The 17,412-nt window shown below is 33.8% G+C and overlaps 1 protein-coding gene across 1 annotated transcript in view; it reads left to right on the top strand.

Annotated features, from left to right (window-relative positions):
* LOC129944277 (allatostatin-A receptor) overlaps window positions 1-17,412 on the top strand; it is a 412,899-nt gene that overhangs the window by 382,814 nt on the left and 12,673 nt on the right. The window contains exon 8 of the mRNA XM_056053612.1: window positions 5,406-5,481. Coding sequence (XP_055909587.1) covers window positions 5,406-5,481 — 76 coding nt within the window. The remainder of the gene's footprint in view (window positions 1-5,405; window positions 5,482-17,412) is intronic.

Here is a 17,412-nt window from a genome sequence, read left to right as displayed (position 1 = left end):
TATTATGTCCTTCCGCTCTGCACATGTATACTGTTCTACGTGGACTGTGTTCCTACGTAGCATGCATTTTTATTTGTTTTGTCCTGATGTTGGAACTAAGGCTTTTGCTTAAGCTGTCACCCTTGCTGCTATACTTTAGATTGCGGGTTCATATAGTTAGCGTTGATTTATAGGGATCGTTTGCAGTAAAATGTATTCCTGTACTCACCACGACACGAAACACATTGGAGTGCAATGCATAGAGATGTCGTCTGGTCATTTAGAAGTTCCGAAACATAGTTGACAAGGACGTCGGTATACATATCCTTGCATGGAAGTTGGTGCACGTTTAGTACAAAAAACCATAAATTAGACACTTGAACTGACGTTAGGCAAACAACATGCTCCTGTGTGCATTTGTATTTTTAGTGAAATTTATCAACCATTTTATTTCGTCACATAGTTCAAAATATCAACTTGGATGCGTACATCAATTAGAAAGCAAAGGTTTGCCAGGGTCGGATTGAGGAAAATACAAATATCTGTCTGTCGATTTGTCTGTTTTAAAAGGTTCGTAGGTTTTCGTGTTGTGTTTAAAAAGTTGTCAGTTGAATACCAACAATATTTTGCATTTAATGAAAAATTTTGATTTAAAAACCTATTTTTAGTCGAAATCGAAAATGTGAGATAAAATGAGTTTGCAATCAATTTTTTTTTTAATTTTTGAAAATATGTTTGAGTCGAAAATCAATTTTTACTTACTTACTTACTTAAGGTGGCGCTACAGTCCTGTGTGAACTAGGGCCTCACCCAACAAACTTCTCCATCTAGCTCGGTCCCTAGCTAGATGTCTCCAGTTTCGAGCTCCAAGTTGGGTGAGGTCACCTTCCAATTGTGCGTGCCTCCTGATCCGCGGCCTTCCTCTACTGCACTTTCCTGTGGGTGTAGATTCGAAGACTTTCCGGGCCGGAGCATTGCTTTCCATGCGCTCTACGTGACCCAGCCATCTAATTCGTTGGACTTTTACCCTTCTGGCTAAGTCTACGTGGTTGTATAGCCCGTACAGCTTGTCGTTCCATATTCTCCTCCACTCCCTTTCGATGCATACGGGACCGTAGTCCATGCTTCTGCACCACAGGGATGATAAGGGTCTTATATAGCAACACTTTGGTCCCTCGAGAGAGGAATTTACCACTCAATTGCTTTCTTAGTCCAAAAAAACAGTGGTTAGCAAGAGTTATTTTGCGTTTGATCTCAGCGCTGGTGTTGTTTTCTGCGTTTACAGCGGAGCCTAGGTAGACGAAGTCTTTGACTACCTCAAAGTTGCTTCTGTCGATAGTGACGTTTTGACCAAGACGTCGTTGTTATATGTCCTTTGCCCTCTTTAACCTTTTTTTAAATCGAAAGGTTCTGTTAAACTGTTTCCATGGTCATCCTGCACAAACGGACACTGATAAGGACCTATCAGGTTATTGACGATGGGCTTTAGACGTTCACATATTACGGCAGCGAAGATTTTATAGGCGATGTTAAGTAGACTGATTCCTCTATAGGTGGTGCAGTTTAGAGGGTCTCCTTTTTTCAGGATGAGGCAAACAATACTGAGGTTCCATTCATTTTTCCGACCATATCTTACGGATAAGTTGGTGCATGCTCCTAACCAACTTATCTCCAGCTGCTTTAAAGAGCTCAGCATTCAAGCCATCCGCTCCAGCGGCTTTATTAGACTTCAGCTTAGATATGGCAATCTTTACTTCGTCTAAGTCGGGAGGACAGGATTTCTGGCTTTCGTGGTCTATGTTGAATAGATCATCCTACCTGACAGCGAAATTCAGTTCGTCGTCGTCGTTATACAGTTTGCAGTAGTGGTCCATCCATATCCTTAGCATTGACTGCGTTTCCGCTATGATTTTTCCACTTTCGTCTTTGCAGCCTTCGGTTCTAGGTTTATGTAAATGTGAATTGCATTTCACCCGTTCATAAAACTTTCGAACCTCATTCCTGCTTTAACATCTCTCAAAATTTTTGACCGCACGCTTCTCATGCCCTCTCTTTTTCCTTCTGAGAAGTTGGTGTTCCTCTCGCCTCTTCTGCTCATAGAGCTCATGAGCTGCTCTCGTCCTTTTATGCAGCACCGCTTTGCGTGCCTCTTGTTTGGCTGCATTTCCCTGCCGACATTCCTCATCAAACCAGGGGTTCCTTGTTGGTGGCTGTTTGAAACCCAGCACGTCAGAGGCGGCTTCTCTGATTGCATCTTGTCAATGTTGCCACTGGTTTTCAATACATTGTGTTGGCGGCAGAGAACTTCGAGAGAGGTTACTTGTAACTCGGTCGGAAAAGGATTTGGCGATCTCTGACAATTGAAGCCGTTCGACGTTGTACCTTCTCCCAGCACCTCCTTGTTTTGCCTTGGGTCTGGAAACCCGAAGTGCTACCTTGGCTACAACGAGGTAGTGGTCTGAGTCCATATTAGCTCCTCAGAAAGTTCTCACATCCGATATGCTCGAAGCGTGTCTTGCGTCGATCGTAATATGGTCAATCTGGTTGCCGGTATATTAATCTTGAGATCTCCAAGTTCCTTTGTGGATGTTGAGGTGTGGAAAACGCGTACTGGCTACCATGACGTTTCGCCCCGCAGCAAAATCTATGAGTCTGAATCCGTTGTCGAAAGTGTTGTCGTGCAGGCTGTTCTTCCCAATTTCACTTCTTACCATCTTTTATTATTTTGTTTAGGTTTTTAATTGTTTGTAAAAAACTGTCAATATAAATTGGTTAAAAGCCCGTTTCTCAAATTTTTGTAAAGATATTTAAGTCAAAAATCAATTTTTATCAATTCGATTTTTCTCAAAATTTGACTGAATGTTGAGAACAATATGTTTTAAAAGGAAGAAATTATTTTATTCCAATATTTCAAAATTTGGAAAAGATATTTAAGTAGAAAATCAATTATACCAACTTTTGTACATTTTTTTAATTTTTTGAACAAAAACTGTCAGTTCGATTTTTCCCAAAATTTTAATAGATGTTGAAAACGTAATTCTTCCTTGCACAGAATTGTTCGCGATGTTTTTTTGCAGAAAGATGCAGAAATTACTCTCAAGATATTTCAGTTGGTGCTTTTTTTTACCATAGCTATTTGAAAAAAGATGAAAATGTTGGTTAACACTAAATATCACACGAACCAATAGCAATAGAGACTTGAATTAAATTTTATATTATATTTTGTAACGTCATATATATTATAAATCAAAAAAAAAAACGAACAAAAATATTTGTCACAACAATTTGGTGCAACGAAAAACAACATTTTCAACATCTCGTAAAATTTTGAGAAAAATCAAATTGACATTTTTGTTACCAAAAATAAAAACTTCAAAAAAAAATTTATAAAAGTTAGTTAAAATTGATTTTCGACTCAAACATCTTTTAAAAAAAATGTATTTAAAAGAAATATTGTTTTCAACATTCGGTTAAATTTTGAGACAGATTGAATTTACAGTTTTGTGTACAAAAAATAAAAACCGAAAAAAAAAACAATACTAAAACTTGGTAAAAATTTACTTTCGACTCAAATATCTTTTTTAAAATTTAAAAATATTGGCTTCAAGCTATTTTTATCTCACAGAAAATTTGATTCGACACTTTGGTAGTAGTTTGTTTATTAAAATCCAAAAGTCCGTTTTTTCATACATAATAAAATCTACAAAAAATAGTTCGCAAATTTTGGTAAAAACTGGTTTTGGACTAAAAATCTCTTTAAAAAATCAAGATTTTGAAATAAAATTATGCTGGTATCGCCAAATATTGTTGGTATTTTTTAATTTTTTAAGAATAATTCAACTGACAGCTTTTTATCCAAGCAAGGCAGATCATCAGAGGCAATGGGAAGTTATCAGTGTGAGTCGCATAGCTTTTTTATTGAGATTTCAAATGGCATTTCAATTTTTACAGGTATATTTATTCAAATCTTAAATTATAGGTAGTATTATAAAACAATCCTATACACAGACCTTTACCCTCATATTAAATATCTTTATAATTTTTCCACTTTATAGTTATGTCATTTAGAACCTATTTAATATTTTGGAACAAATAATTTTCAAACTAAGGTCAATCGTGTTAAACAATCTTTATACTTATTACCACCATGACCATACCAAATCCAAAAATACTCAACTTGATTGTCTTATAAAGGGTGCTAACATTTTAAGCCGATTTTGAATATTAATCAAGTTTTTTCTACATTTCATTTGACATTTCTCAATATCAGACTAACTTATTTTGAACCGTAGAAAGATACACAATAGAGCCTTAAATCTATTCAGGCTCATTATGGAAATGGAAGTTCGAACCAAAATCACCTAGTGATTTTTTCGTCAATTTAATCGTCCAAATGTGCGTACATTTGAAGCAATTGTGAACAAATTTGAGCAAACTTGGCCTGTGGAAGATGTGAAAACATTAGTGCATGGTCGTAAAATAAATAAGCTCTTTTGCGCAGCAACGAATCAATTTGCCGTCAAGATCCTGTGATTTGACACTGTTTCACTTCTTTCTTCGGGATTATTTGAAATAAAAGTTATACGTCGATAAGCCAACAACAATTCGAAAGCTAAAGTGTCAGATAACTCTGCACATTAATGTCATAGAACCTCAATTATTCTTCAGCTTCATCGAAAATTTGGACCATCGGATGGAGGTGATATGCCCCATTTTGTTCCCTACATAATTGAACCGCTCGCAAATTTTATCATGATAAAATGAATGAAATGACAATAGTTTCTTAAATAATTGTGTTTTTTTTTTCTCAAAATCAACATTGGAATTTAACCACCCTTTATAATCACAAGGACATCCACTATTAATTATTATTTTACACATTGACCGATAAAAGGAACAGCACTTTTATTAATTAAGTTAGAAATTTTAACCACAAGAACAAAGAAGTGCGGAGCTTTTATGACGGTTTGTGGTCGGTGGCTATATTTTCCGATTGTAGCCAATCCTATCCCATTCAACTTGATTTGTTCCCTTGATCTGACCCAAAGATTATCTATTTTCTACAAACAAAACATTTCTTTTGAAAAGGAAAATAATTTCGGCTCTTTTTGGCTATAACTGTTACAATACACCCGAAACACGTGTCTTATTTTTAATCAGATAACCTACTTTGGCCAAGTCCTTTCTAAAGATTGTTACGTTATTGCTGGTTGCTTTGTTTGTTTTGTGAATTTCAAATATTTGTCTTATCAATTTCACATGACAACAATTTTAATCATACACTTTTGAATCTTGTTTAAGATTCAAAACATTTCTCACTCTTTGAACACACTTTGAATATTTACGTACCTTTGTGTGTATGATATATTTATGTAATTTACATCCATTCTAATTTATTTTTATGTTGATTTTTATTCTAATTTTAGGAAAGGCAAAAGAAGAGTAACTCGAATGGTAGTGGTTGTCGTCCTAGCATTTGCCATATGTTGGCTTCCAATTCATGTAAGTATATAGCATAGTACCTGTACCATTTGTTGCCAGTATAATATTTATTTGCTCAGTAAGTGCATCTAAGCATAAATAAAAGATAACGTAATGTTTGGCAGAAGCATAAAGGAGGTTTTCCATATATACACAAAATTGTGTGGCAAATATGAACGAGCCAAATAGGAATTCCAAGCTTCATGCAACACAAAGGAAATTATTATCAAATGAATTATAAAGATTTGAAAAGAAAATGTTTTTGATTATAAATAAGCAGTCCAAAGGAAAATATATTTGTGTGGACATTTTTAATTAAGATAAAGCATTGTACAATATTTTCACGCTTAACATACGCTCTCACTGAAACATTTCTCTATATTGATTTTCCTTCCTCATTTTTTTTAAACGTGCCTTCACTTAATTCCATCATGCAATTTGCCATTATTCAAATAAAACCAGAATCTTAATTATGTCAACCAACACATGTAATTTATTTACCTCTTAAGTGTTTTTCATAATAATCAACCATTTTCTATAAATATAGTTACGTCTCAGACTTCACCTATTAACACTAACCCATTATTCCCCTTACAATCCCTTGCCTAACGGCACTGAATTCCATAACGGCATCCCACGCCATTTGTTTTTGCTTAACTTGCAAAACGTATCTATAATAGATACACCCACCTTTTCCTTGCACATTCATAGTTCATTTAAAAAATTAATAAAGTGATGATCATATTTCATTTGACTCAAATGAAATATGAATATTTTGTCAACAAGAAGTGCATTCCTTTCCCAATACAGAATTTAGCTTATAGATAAATTATAATTGTAAGATCAGTCTTAATTTTCCTCTTGACTTAAGAAGTGCAGCCTAGCTTTGGACAGCGGCTTCTTTCGTTCAAATAATTATAATATAATATAAGAATCAAAGAAATAAGTTAATAAAGAATAAAAATAAAAAGAAAAGAAAACGACAAAGTTTTTTTTTAATCAAAACGTTCAACCACAAACGTAATTGGCGCAGTCGGTATTAGTCGAGTACGCGAGTTTTTTTCGATTCGATAAAGAAATAAAAAAAAGAAACGCGTTAAGTTTTTACTTTTAAACTCGAGAGAACCAAAGTGCATGATTGTTAATATCCGTACAAGGAAAATTAAAGTGCATGAGTGTTAATATCCGTACAAGGAAAACCAAAGTGAACATTTTTGCGATTCGATTAAGAAATCGTAAGTTCAAATAAACAGAAGTGAACATTTTTGCGATTCGATAAAGACATCGTGAGTTCAAACAAACGCAGTGTTTAAAGATAATAAGTACGATTCGTGAAGTACACCGTTTAAGTGTGCGTGTATCAATTTAAAGATTAGCCGAGGACGCAATTTTGATTTACAAAGAGCTAACAGAATGGCTCAACTAAATGTGGAACAGTGTCTGGAAGCACTAACACAAATCATAATACAAAATAACAATGGAAACAATTTCCGTGCGCGAATTGAAAAAGAAATCCGGTATCTAAACGTATTTACGGGTGACCCCGGTACACTCCCATCTTTCGCCAGTTCCGTGAATAAAATCCTCGCGAATCATACCCACATTGAAAGACCAACCGTATATGAAGTTATACATGACACGAAGATCCAGGGCGCAGCTAAGAACATCCTGTATGCAGAACCCCCAACTGACTGGAATCAATGTCTAGAGAAGCTAAGAAGACATTTTCGCCCCTCGAAGGACGAACCCACCATTACAAAAAATATTGGGTCACTTAGAGTAAGTTCGATATTAGAATTAGATATAAGACTTAAAAAACTCACCGAAGAAATAGCAGAAATCGCGGCGTTTAGTGAAAACGGAGAATCGATAGTCTTAATATTTAATAGTATGCTTATTCAAAAAGCTAAGGAGTTAGCAGCTGGCGCCTTAGCCCATGCGTTAGCAGATAGGTATAGTATAGGAGAAGTAAGAGATATAATTAATAAATTTATAGGCCAAGACCAGGGAAATTTAAAACAATATTACAATTATAGATCTGATATGAATAGACAAGTCAGACCAAATCATTATAGTAACAATTCAAATCCTAACAGCCAACGCAACTTCCAAACAAATAACTTCCATAACAACACAAACAAATCTGGTCAACATAATCTGAATAATTCAGGTATGCATAGGAACAGGCACAACCAAAACAATTTAAGCAATAACCCTAACTCTAATTACAACCCTAATAACCCCAATCGTTCCACGCAGGACAGAGGTTATAATCGAAGAAATAATTCAGGCAATTTTAGAAGTCCAGGAGAACCTATGGACACCCTCTCCGCCTCCTATCAAAGACAAGTAAACTTGCAGGATTCGGATTTTCAGGGAACCAGCCTACAGGCCGATTACCCTATATAATTGTTAAATCAAACACTAGAAACCTTAAAATACTTATTGACCCAGGCTCAGAAACCAGCATCTTAAATCCAGGAATTTGTCACCCCAAATGGGCAACAAATCTCGAAGCGCCTGTTAAAATAAAAACTACAAGTACACCATTATTTATTAGTAAAAAAGTTAAAATTCCGCTGTTCAAAGAATTTGGTAAGGATAAGACAGCTGAATTTCTAGAATTTCAATTCCATGAAGTTTTCGATGGATTGATTGGAAATAATATCCTTCTTCCATTGGAAGTAATCATTGACTTCAAAAGAAAAATTTTGCAAACAAATGAAACAGAATTACCAATATATTTTAATTATTATGAAGAATATGAAAAACTTATTCCTCAATTAGAAATCTACCATACTGAAACTAGTAGACAACCAATTTCTGATCAAATCAGGATTGAGCACCTTAATAGTGCAGAAAGAACAGAAATTATAAAACTTGTTTCTCAGTACTCAAACATTTTCTATCAAGACGGAAATGACTTATCTTTCACCAATGCGATTAAGCATAGTATAAAGACAGTCAATGACATTCCGATCTACACAAAAAATTACAGATACCCTGAGATCCATAAAACAGAGGTATCTAGGCAAATAAATGATATGCTTAAACAAGGTATCATACGTCCAAGTAGCTCTCCATATTCTTCACCTATCTGGGTCGTTCCGAAAAAGGAAGACGCATCTGGGAAAAAGAAGTGGAGAATAGTCATAGATTATCGGAAATTGAACCAAGTTTCAATCGACGATAAGTTTCCAATGCCAAATATGGACGACATACTTGGTAAATTGGGAAACTCTATGTACTTCACTACAATCGATTTGGCTAAAGGATTTCACCAAATCGAAATAGCGGAAAAAGACATAAGAAAAACTGCTTTCTCAACTGACAAGGGTCACTACGAATTCGTTCGAATGCCTTTCGGGTTGAAGAATGCACCCGCTACATTCCAAAGACTAATGAACTCAGTCTTATCGGAATACATAGGAAAAATTTGCCTTGTGTATCTAGATGATATCATAGTGTTCTCAACATCCCTAGAAGAGCACATAACATCGTTACAAAAAATATTTAAACGATTGCAAGAAGTCAATTTGAAAATACAACTAGATAAAACTGAATTTTTAAAAAAAGAAACTGAGTTTTTAGGACATGTCGTCACTACGGAGGGCATCAAAGCGAACCCAAACAAAATTTCAGCAATTAAAAATTATAAACTTCCTACCACATCAAAACAAATAAAATCATTTTTAGGTATAACCGGATATTACCGAAAGTTTATTAAGGACTACGGCAAAGTAGCGAAACCAATGACTACATTCCTCAAAAAAGGGGCTAAAATTGACACAAATAATAAAGAATACATAGAAAGTTTCGAGGAATTAAAAACCTTAATCACATCAGACCCAATTTTAAAACATCCAGATTTTAATAAAATATTCACACTAACTACAGATGCATCAAACTATGCAATTGGTGCGGTGCTATCGCAAGAAAATCACCCAGTGTGTTTTGCCAGTCGAACTCTAAACACTCACGAAATCAATTACTCCACAATTGAGAAGGAGTTATTGGCTATTGTTTGGGCCACACAGTATTTTAGACCGTACCTTTACGGAAGAAAGTTCATCGTTAGAACGGACCATCGACCCCTAGTTTGGTTAAGTTCACTAAAAGAACCAAATACTAAACTGCAAAGGTGGAAAGTGAAACTTGAAGAGTATAATTTTGACATTCAATATGTAAAAGGAAAAGATAATCAGGTCGCTGACGGGTTATCAAGAATGGAAATTTACCACAACGAAGATGTGACACACCTCGATGATATAAATGAGGAACAATTGGACAACCAATCTTTAATAGCCACTATTCACAGCGCAAATGAGGATAGTAGCAACCACATCCCAATTGTAGAAACCCCAGTCAATATTTATAAGACACAAATTATTTTGAATAAAACAAATAATTTAAATAACCATAAAATATATACCCCATTTCATAAGAAAAGAATAGTTATAGAACTAAAAACCTATAAAGAAGATCTTATTTTGGATATAATGAAAAAATATATCCCTTCTAAAGGAATTCTAGGAATTTACTCTTCAGATGACCATATTTTTGCCCAGTTCCAAGAAACATATCTAAAATATTTTAGCAAAAATAAATTACTGAAGGTTATTAAATGTAGCAAATTTTTAGGTGATTTAGAAGATCAGGAAAAAGAACTTTTAGTTATCTCACAAACCCACAACTTATTAAACCATAGAGGCATAAATGAAACTTATTTTGAAATAAAGGATGTTTACTACTGCCCAAAACTAAAGGAAAAAATTCAAAAATTCATAAACAATTGCAAAGTTTGTAATGAATCAAAGTATGAACGAAATCCCTACAAAATTCCCCTAAAATTAACTGAAACACCAACTAAACCAAACCAAATTATACATATTGATATCTGGTATGCCAACATAAATCTGATGTATGTTACAATGATAGACAAATTTTCAAAATTTGTAACGGTCCACGAAATAAAGCATAGAACTTGGCCAAAATTATTAAACACCCTAAAATATAGATTTGCAAACAATGGAATACCGGAAAGGATAATAACCGATGGTGAAACAGGATTTTCATCAATAGTTATTAGAGAGTACCTAAAAGAAAATAATGTTGACTTACATATAACGACACCTTACCATAAAACTGGAAATTCGGATATCGAAAGATTCCATTCGACTCTGAACGAGCACATAAGAACATTTCAAGCTGATAAAGAAAATAACGATACCTTACGAAATAAAGTCCTTAAAGCTGTTACAATTTATAATAAAACAATCCACTCTACAACAAAAAGAAGACCTATAGAATTTACAAACGGAACGATAACGAATCAGGAATACCCTAAGATTATAGAGACTGTTAACAACAATAAAGAACGATACATAAATAAACAGAATAAAACTAAAACTGACATAGACCTTACAGAAAATAAACACTGCTACCTAAAGACAAGAACTCATAACAAACTTAAACCAACCCATATACAATCCAATCCCATAGTTTTGAACAAAGACCATGTTATTAATGAAAGAGGACATAAATACTATAAAACTCAACTCAAGCGAAATTATAAATTTGAACAAACCCCTTAATTTATATTTTTCAGGCAATACTTATTATTTTTCTGACAACCCCAATGACAATAACAACAGGACAAAAACTTTACGTACAAAATTTAAACACAGGAAACGGATTTATAACAATCAGAGAGCAAAATTTAAATATTATTGAAAATTATACAAAAATATTACACAACATTAACTTAACAACATGGACGGAAAATCTTGACATTTTAGAACACAATATAAATGAATTGAACGAGGATAATGAATTCCCAACTGTAAAACACAATTTTAATAGTTTAGTTTCAGAAATAGAAAATACCCTAGGACATCACCATCATAAATCAAGAAGAGGATTATTTGACATATTAGGAAAAGGATTAAAATACTTAGCTGGTACTATGGACCATGAAGATGAACAGGAAATAAGACAGAGTTTAAAAATTAACGAAAGGAACAATAAAAATCTAATAGACGGACTAAACGACCAAATAAAGATAAACAATAACTTTAACGAAATAACGAACAACATTACTAAACAAATTAATAAACAGCAACATGACATTAAGAAACAATTTGAGAAATTAAGCATTGATATAAATGAAGAATATATTAGAATAAAAAGGATGCAACATGCATTTCAGGTTAATTATGACATAGAACTAGGGTAAGTTCGGGCATTATGGCGCATGGGGCATTATGGCGCACCTCGCAAATATCATACTTCTAAAATTCTAATCAAAATAAAAACAATGCGAAAACTTCAGTCTCTGCTGAACACGAGCCCTGTAAACATCGTTAGTCGATACGACGAATTTTGCTGGACAAAAAAAAGAATATACAAAAAATTTACAGTTTGCTCGTGTTTTTATTATTTTGCTTTGTGTTTGGATTCGATTTTCTCGGTAAGTATATAACGCAGATGTTCGGTGTGAAGAGTGTAATGCAGAATACAGTTTCAGTTTTGTTGTGTAGGGGGAAATTTTTGAAACGAAAAGAGAACTTAGTTTTTTTGTAATGTTTTGTGAATTAGTGTTTTTTGTGTAATATGGCGCAGATACTGTGAGGGCATTATGGCGCGGGTAAGCCATAATGCCCTTATGAAGTTTTCATGTAAATTATAGTTTCATACGTATGTCTCTTCGTCTCTTCTCGTTTTTTGCATCTTATGTAATGCTATGCATATTATAGGGATAGTTCCGTTGTAAAATAGTATTTTAACTGTAAGTTATTTATAATTATTTCAGAAATGTCAAATATACGCACGAAGATTTCGGGGAAGATATTTGTGCTGGATGTGGTGAAGATTACACCACTACAATCAAAAAGGACGAGTAGATGCAGTGTGTCCTTTGTGGACAGTGGTCTCACGACTCATGTACGGGATTTAAGAACACCTGTGATGGTTGTGGGCGTTTAAATCAAAAATGAAACCTCCCCGCCATATTGCCCTCAGGGGTGCGCCATATTGCCCGCAGGTAGGGCAATATGGTTTTTTTTAAACTATTTTTAAAATAATTAATTTTTTGCTAATGAAGTTGAATTATTATTTTTATTTGATTTATTTATGTTACTGTTTTCTCTTATTTAATAAAAAAAAAATACTGAATTATAAAATGTTGTTCGTTTTAAAGTTATTTTAGATTAACGTTAGGTGCGCCATAATGCCCGAACTTACCCTACTAAGGAATCAAGTAAAGAAAGTAAAAGAAAATGTAATGCTAAGTCAGCTAGGAATTCTAAGCACAGATCTGTTAACTCCAAAAGAAATTCAAAAGTTTAACATTACTCTCAATAAAATATCAAACATAAAAAGTTCTGCTATAATTCACGAGGATCAAATAATATTTATCTTACTTATACCAAATTATTCAAAAGAAATTTTTTATAAAATAATTGTTGAACCAATTCCCAACAAAAATAATCTAGAAATCTTAATATCAAGTAATCATTTTGTTACAAATGGAAAATTAATGTTTTATAATACGGAGAATGGATTAAAGTTAAAAGACTTAAAAATTGTAAACGATACTTGTGTATCAAATCTATTAAAAGAAAATGCTGAATGTAATTTTAAAGAAAATAAAAACATAGAAATTAAGCAAATGACAAATAATATTGTCATAACAAAAAATATAGCACAAACAGATATATTACACAATTGTCATAATTATAACGTAAATATAGGTGGAAATAATATAATAAGATTCGAAAATTGTAAAATTATAATAAATAATGTTAAATATGAAAATTTTATTTACTATGATAATTTCATCATACCAAATTATAAAAATATAACAATTAAAAGAATTGTAACGAATTATACTTCAGAGGATCTTCACTTTAAGCAATTAGAAAATCGTAAATTTATAAAAGAAATACAAAGAAAAAACATTACCCACCTTTCTATGAATATTGGAACATTCCTCATAACTTTCATTATTGTTTCAGTCATTTTAATATTTATTTTTAAAAATAAAACAAACATTAAAGTAAATATAAAAAGCAATGATTCTCCGGAGCAGAATCCTAAGGGGGGAGGAGTTACGTCTCAGACTTCACCTATTAACACTAACCCATTATTCCCCTTACAATCCCTTGCCTAACGGCACTGAATTCCATAACGGCATCCCACGCCATTTGTTTTTGCTTAACTTGCAAAACGTATCTATAATAGATACACCCACCTTTTCCTTGCACATTCATAGTTCATTTAAAAAATTAATAAAGTGATGATCATATTTCATTTGACTCAAATGAAATATGAATATTTTGTCAACAAGAAGTGCATTCCTTTCCCAATACAGAATTTAGCTTATAGATAAATTATAATTGTAAGATCAGTCTTAATTTTCCTCTTGACTTAAGAAGTGCAGCCTAGCTTTGGACAGCGGCTTCTTTCGTTCAAATAATTATAATATAATATAAGAATCAAAGAAATAAGTTAATAAAGAATAAAAATAAAAAGAAAAGAAAACGACAAAGTTTTTTTTTAATCAAAACGTTCAACCACAAACGTAATTATATCTTTCACTAAGAAATAATATTCCCGTATACAAATATTATTACTTTATAAAACAAGTTACCTTCCGGTGACCTATCTATAGCAGCTGAGTTGTGACACAAACCACACTACCGACAACACCACAACCAGCACGTGTTAACCGGATATGAGTTTTGCATCCCAGAGTGTAAACAATATGCTCGGTGGCTTTTAGGTTACACCCATACATTTTTGTAGAACACCATCAGGAGACAGAGCTTCATAAAAATAGTGCACAATGTCACAATATTGAAATTGCAATTATTATGTTTTGTGTTACTCAAATAGAATAAAATGGAAATTGCAAGTCCAAGTGGAAATAGAAAAGTAATTAGTTTTACTGATGAAAATTTAATAGAACATCTTAGTTTTTGGTCTTCTATCTACATAAATATGAGTTTGATACGAAAAAGAAAATATTTAGGAGCAGGTGTTGTAAGTGTTTAAGGGTTACTCCTGCGCTCTTAAACCTTGGTATGTGGTGTGAATTCTGGCTCTGGTTTTAATAAAGGGTATGTAGGTAGCTTCTCAACAAAGGAAGTCATGTTCACTGATGATAAAATAATCGAAGACAAATTACAAGAGAATAAAATATTATCTAGGACTTTGGTATAATGCTTCCTTGTGCATTGAGTGTAAAATAGTCGATTTGGAAAACTAGACAAACTATTTTTAGGTTTGTGACAAATCTGAGATGTGACAGATATTTTGAGCGGAAATTTTCTTAGACTAAAAGTTGACAGAAATTAAGACGGACCACACTGATAAGGACTTATCAGGTTTTTGACGATGGGCATTAGACGTTAACATATTACGGCAGAGAAGATTTTATAGGCGATGTTAAGTACACTGATTCCTCTATAGTTGGTGCAGCTTATAGAGGGCCTCCTTTTTTTCAGCATCGGGCAAACAATACTGAGGTTCCATTCATCGGGCATGCTTTCTTCCGAATATATCTTACAGATAAGTTGTTGCATGCTCCTAACCAAATTATCTCCAGCTGCTTTAAAGAGCTCGGCATTCAAGCCATCCGCTCCAGTGGCTTTATTAGACTTCAGCTTAGATATGGCAATCTTTACTTCGTCTAAGTCGGGAGGACGGGATTGTTGGCTTTCGTCGTCTAAGTTGAATGGATCATCCTGCCAATGTTGCCACTGGTTTTCGATACATTGTGTTGGTGGCAGAGAACTTCGAGAGAGGTTACTTGTAACTGGGTCGGAGAAGGATGTGGCGATCTCTTGCTATTGTAGCTGTTCGACATTGTGCTTTCTCCCAGCATCACCCTGTTTAGCCTTGGTTCTGGAAACCCGAAGTGCTACCTCGGCTAGAACGAGGTAGTGGTCTGAGTCGAAAACGCGTACTGGCTACCATGACGTTTCGCCCCGCAGCAAAATCAATGAGCCTGAATTCGTTGTCTTAAGTGTTGTCGTGCAGGCTGTTCTTCCCGATTATTTCACCAAAGATGTCATCCCTTCATAGCTTAGCTTAAAATCGCCCAGGACAATTTTAATATCGTAGGTAGGACACTGCTCATATGTTTTGTCTAAAAGCTAGAAGAACATATCTTTGGTGTTGTCATATTTCTCTTCTGTGGGGGTGTGCGAAAATATCAGGATACTGTTGCGGAATTTAGCTTTGATGCGTATGGTCATCAGGCGCTCATTGATGCACCTATAGTTCAAGCCTTCTTGCCTAAGCCTGGCTCCAATGACAAAGCCGCATCCGAATAAGCGCTGTTGGTTTTCTCGGTATCAGTCACCATAGTAAATATTGCAGTTTTTCATCCTCTTTTATCAAAATAAGACATCAATACAACACATTAAATATTTCGTTGAAAAACGTTCCATTCGATTTGGCATAGATTTCACTAACTTTTATCACTTTTCTTGTGAAATCAAATACCACACTTTTTGGACAGTTCTCTAATATCAGAAGGTTTCTGCTTACTAACATCAGCTCATTGCAGAGGTTCTCAATTTAGATTTTGTTATTAAGAAGGCCATCTCATTAAGTTCAATTTGTTTCGTTTAAACCAGAGTTTGTTGTCTTTGTCGTATGCTAGGGGTCGTTGTCTTATTGGAAACTCCATTTAAGTGGCATATTTACATCACACTACGGAAGCATTTCATTTTGCAGTATGTCTACATACTTACGGCTCCTTTGTCAATATACCTTCTATGAAGAATATTGGACTAATGCCCCACCAAAAAAAAAAAACAACCACCCAATATTATGCTACCACCTCCAGGTTACAATAATACTTAAAAGTAAGAAGTTTTGCTGTTATTTTGGCTAAAGCTATATGTCAATGTCTTCAATTCTTGGGTGAGCTTGATATTCTATAGGTTTCAATAAAGATCCTAACACAAAATACGGTGCACAATTCTTGAGGACGCCACCGTAGAATTGACTGGTTTGGGTAGCTTGTTACGGACGTCTAAATGGCAGTGATATTTTCGACACCTCACCGACCCGTTATCTCTTTGATACGGAAACATCACACAACGAATATGCAGGCTTAAATTTTTGGACTAAACTTGGTATTTGAGTTGCTGTCCCGCTCTGAATTTTAGTAGAACATATTTGCAGACGTTGCTCGTTCGTGTACTTCATCATCATGAAAATGTTTACTTTACGGTGTAAATTGAGAATTACAGTTCGATGATTATTGAAAGGTTACGTTCACAAATTGAATTCAAAGTTGTACATATATTCCTATTAAAAAAAAACACGATACAAACATTATAATTTTACTCAAATTCAAATCTAAGGACGTGAACACAACTTACAAAACGATACATAGACTAAAAAATGTGAGACTTACGAGTAGTTATATGAGACTGAGAAGTTAGAGAAGCTAAACTAGATATTTATTTTTTACTTTTTAGACTAACAAAAGTTTTTTTTTTGTCTCATTTCGTAGTGAGCCTTTGTCCAAAGTATTTTTGAGAAACTATTTATTTTCTTTCATGGACCTTGACTTTTAATGCTGCAGGGATATAAGTCGACTAATAGATATAACTTCCACTCAGTAGGAACTAAACCTTTTAACAATTCCAGAACGGGCTACAAACTAAAGTTGGCTTTTTCAGTATAAAACTTGTTGTTGAATCGTCACTCAGTTCAATTAAAAAAAGGGGAACAATTTTATTAAACTATTTTCAGAATTATGAAAAATTCTTGACCATAATCATTTATTTTTAGATTTTTTTTGGGTTAAAAAACATTTAGTTTTTCATGTAAAATTCTGAGTTGCAAACTGTTAGGTGAGAAATTTTAAATGGAAGATTTTACGCAAAGATCTTGGTGTAAAACCGTATAAAATACATCTCGTGCAAGAACTGA

Source organism: Eupeodes corollae, chromosome 2, assembly GCF_945859685.1.
Source record: "Eupeodes corollae chromosome 2, idEupCoro1.1, whole genome shotgun sequence".
In the NCBI taxonomy this organism is placed as follows: domain Eukaryota; kingdom Metazoa; phylum Arthropoda; class Insecta; order Diptera; family Syrphidae; genus Eupeodes; species Eupeodes corollae.
The sequence above is the reverse complement of the archived record's forward strand: the minus strand, read 5'-3'. Positions and strand labels throughout refer to the sequence as shown.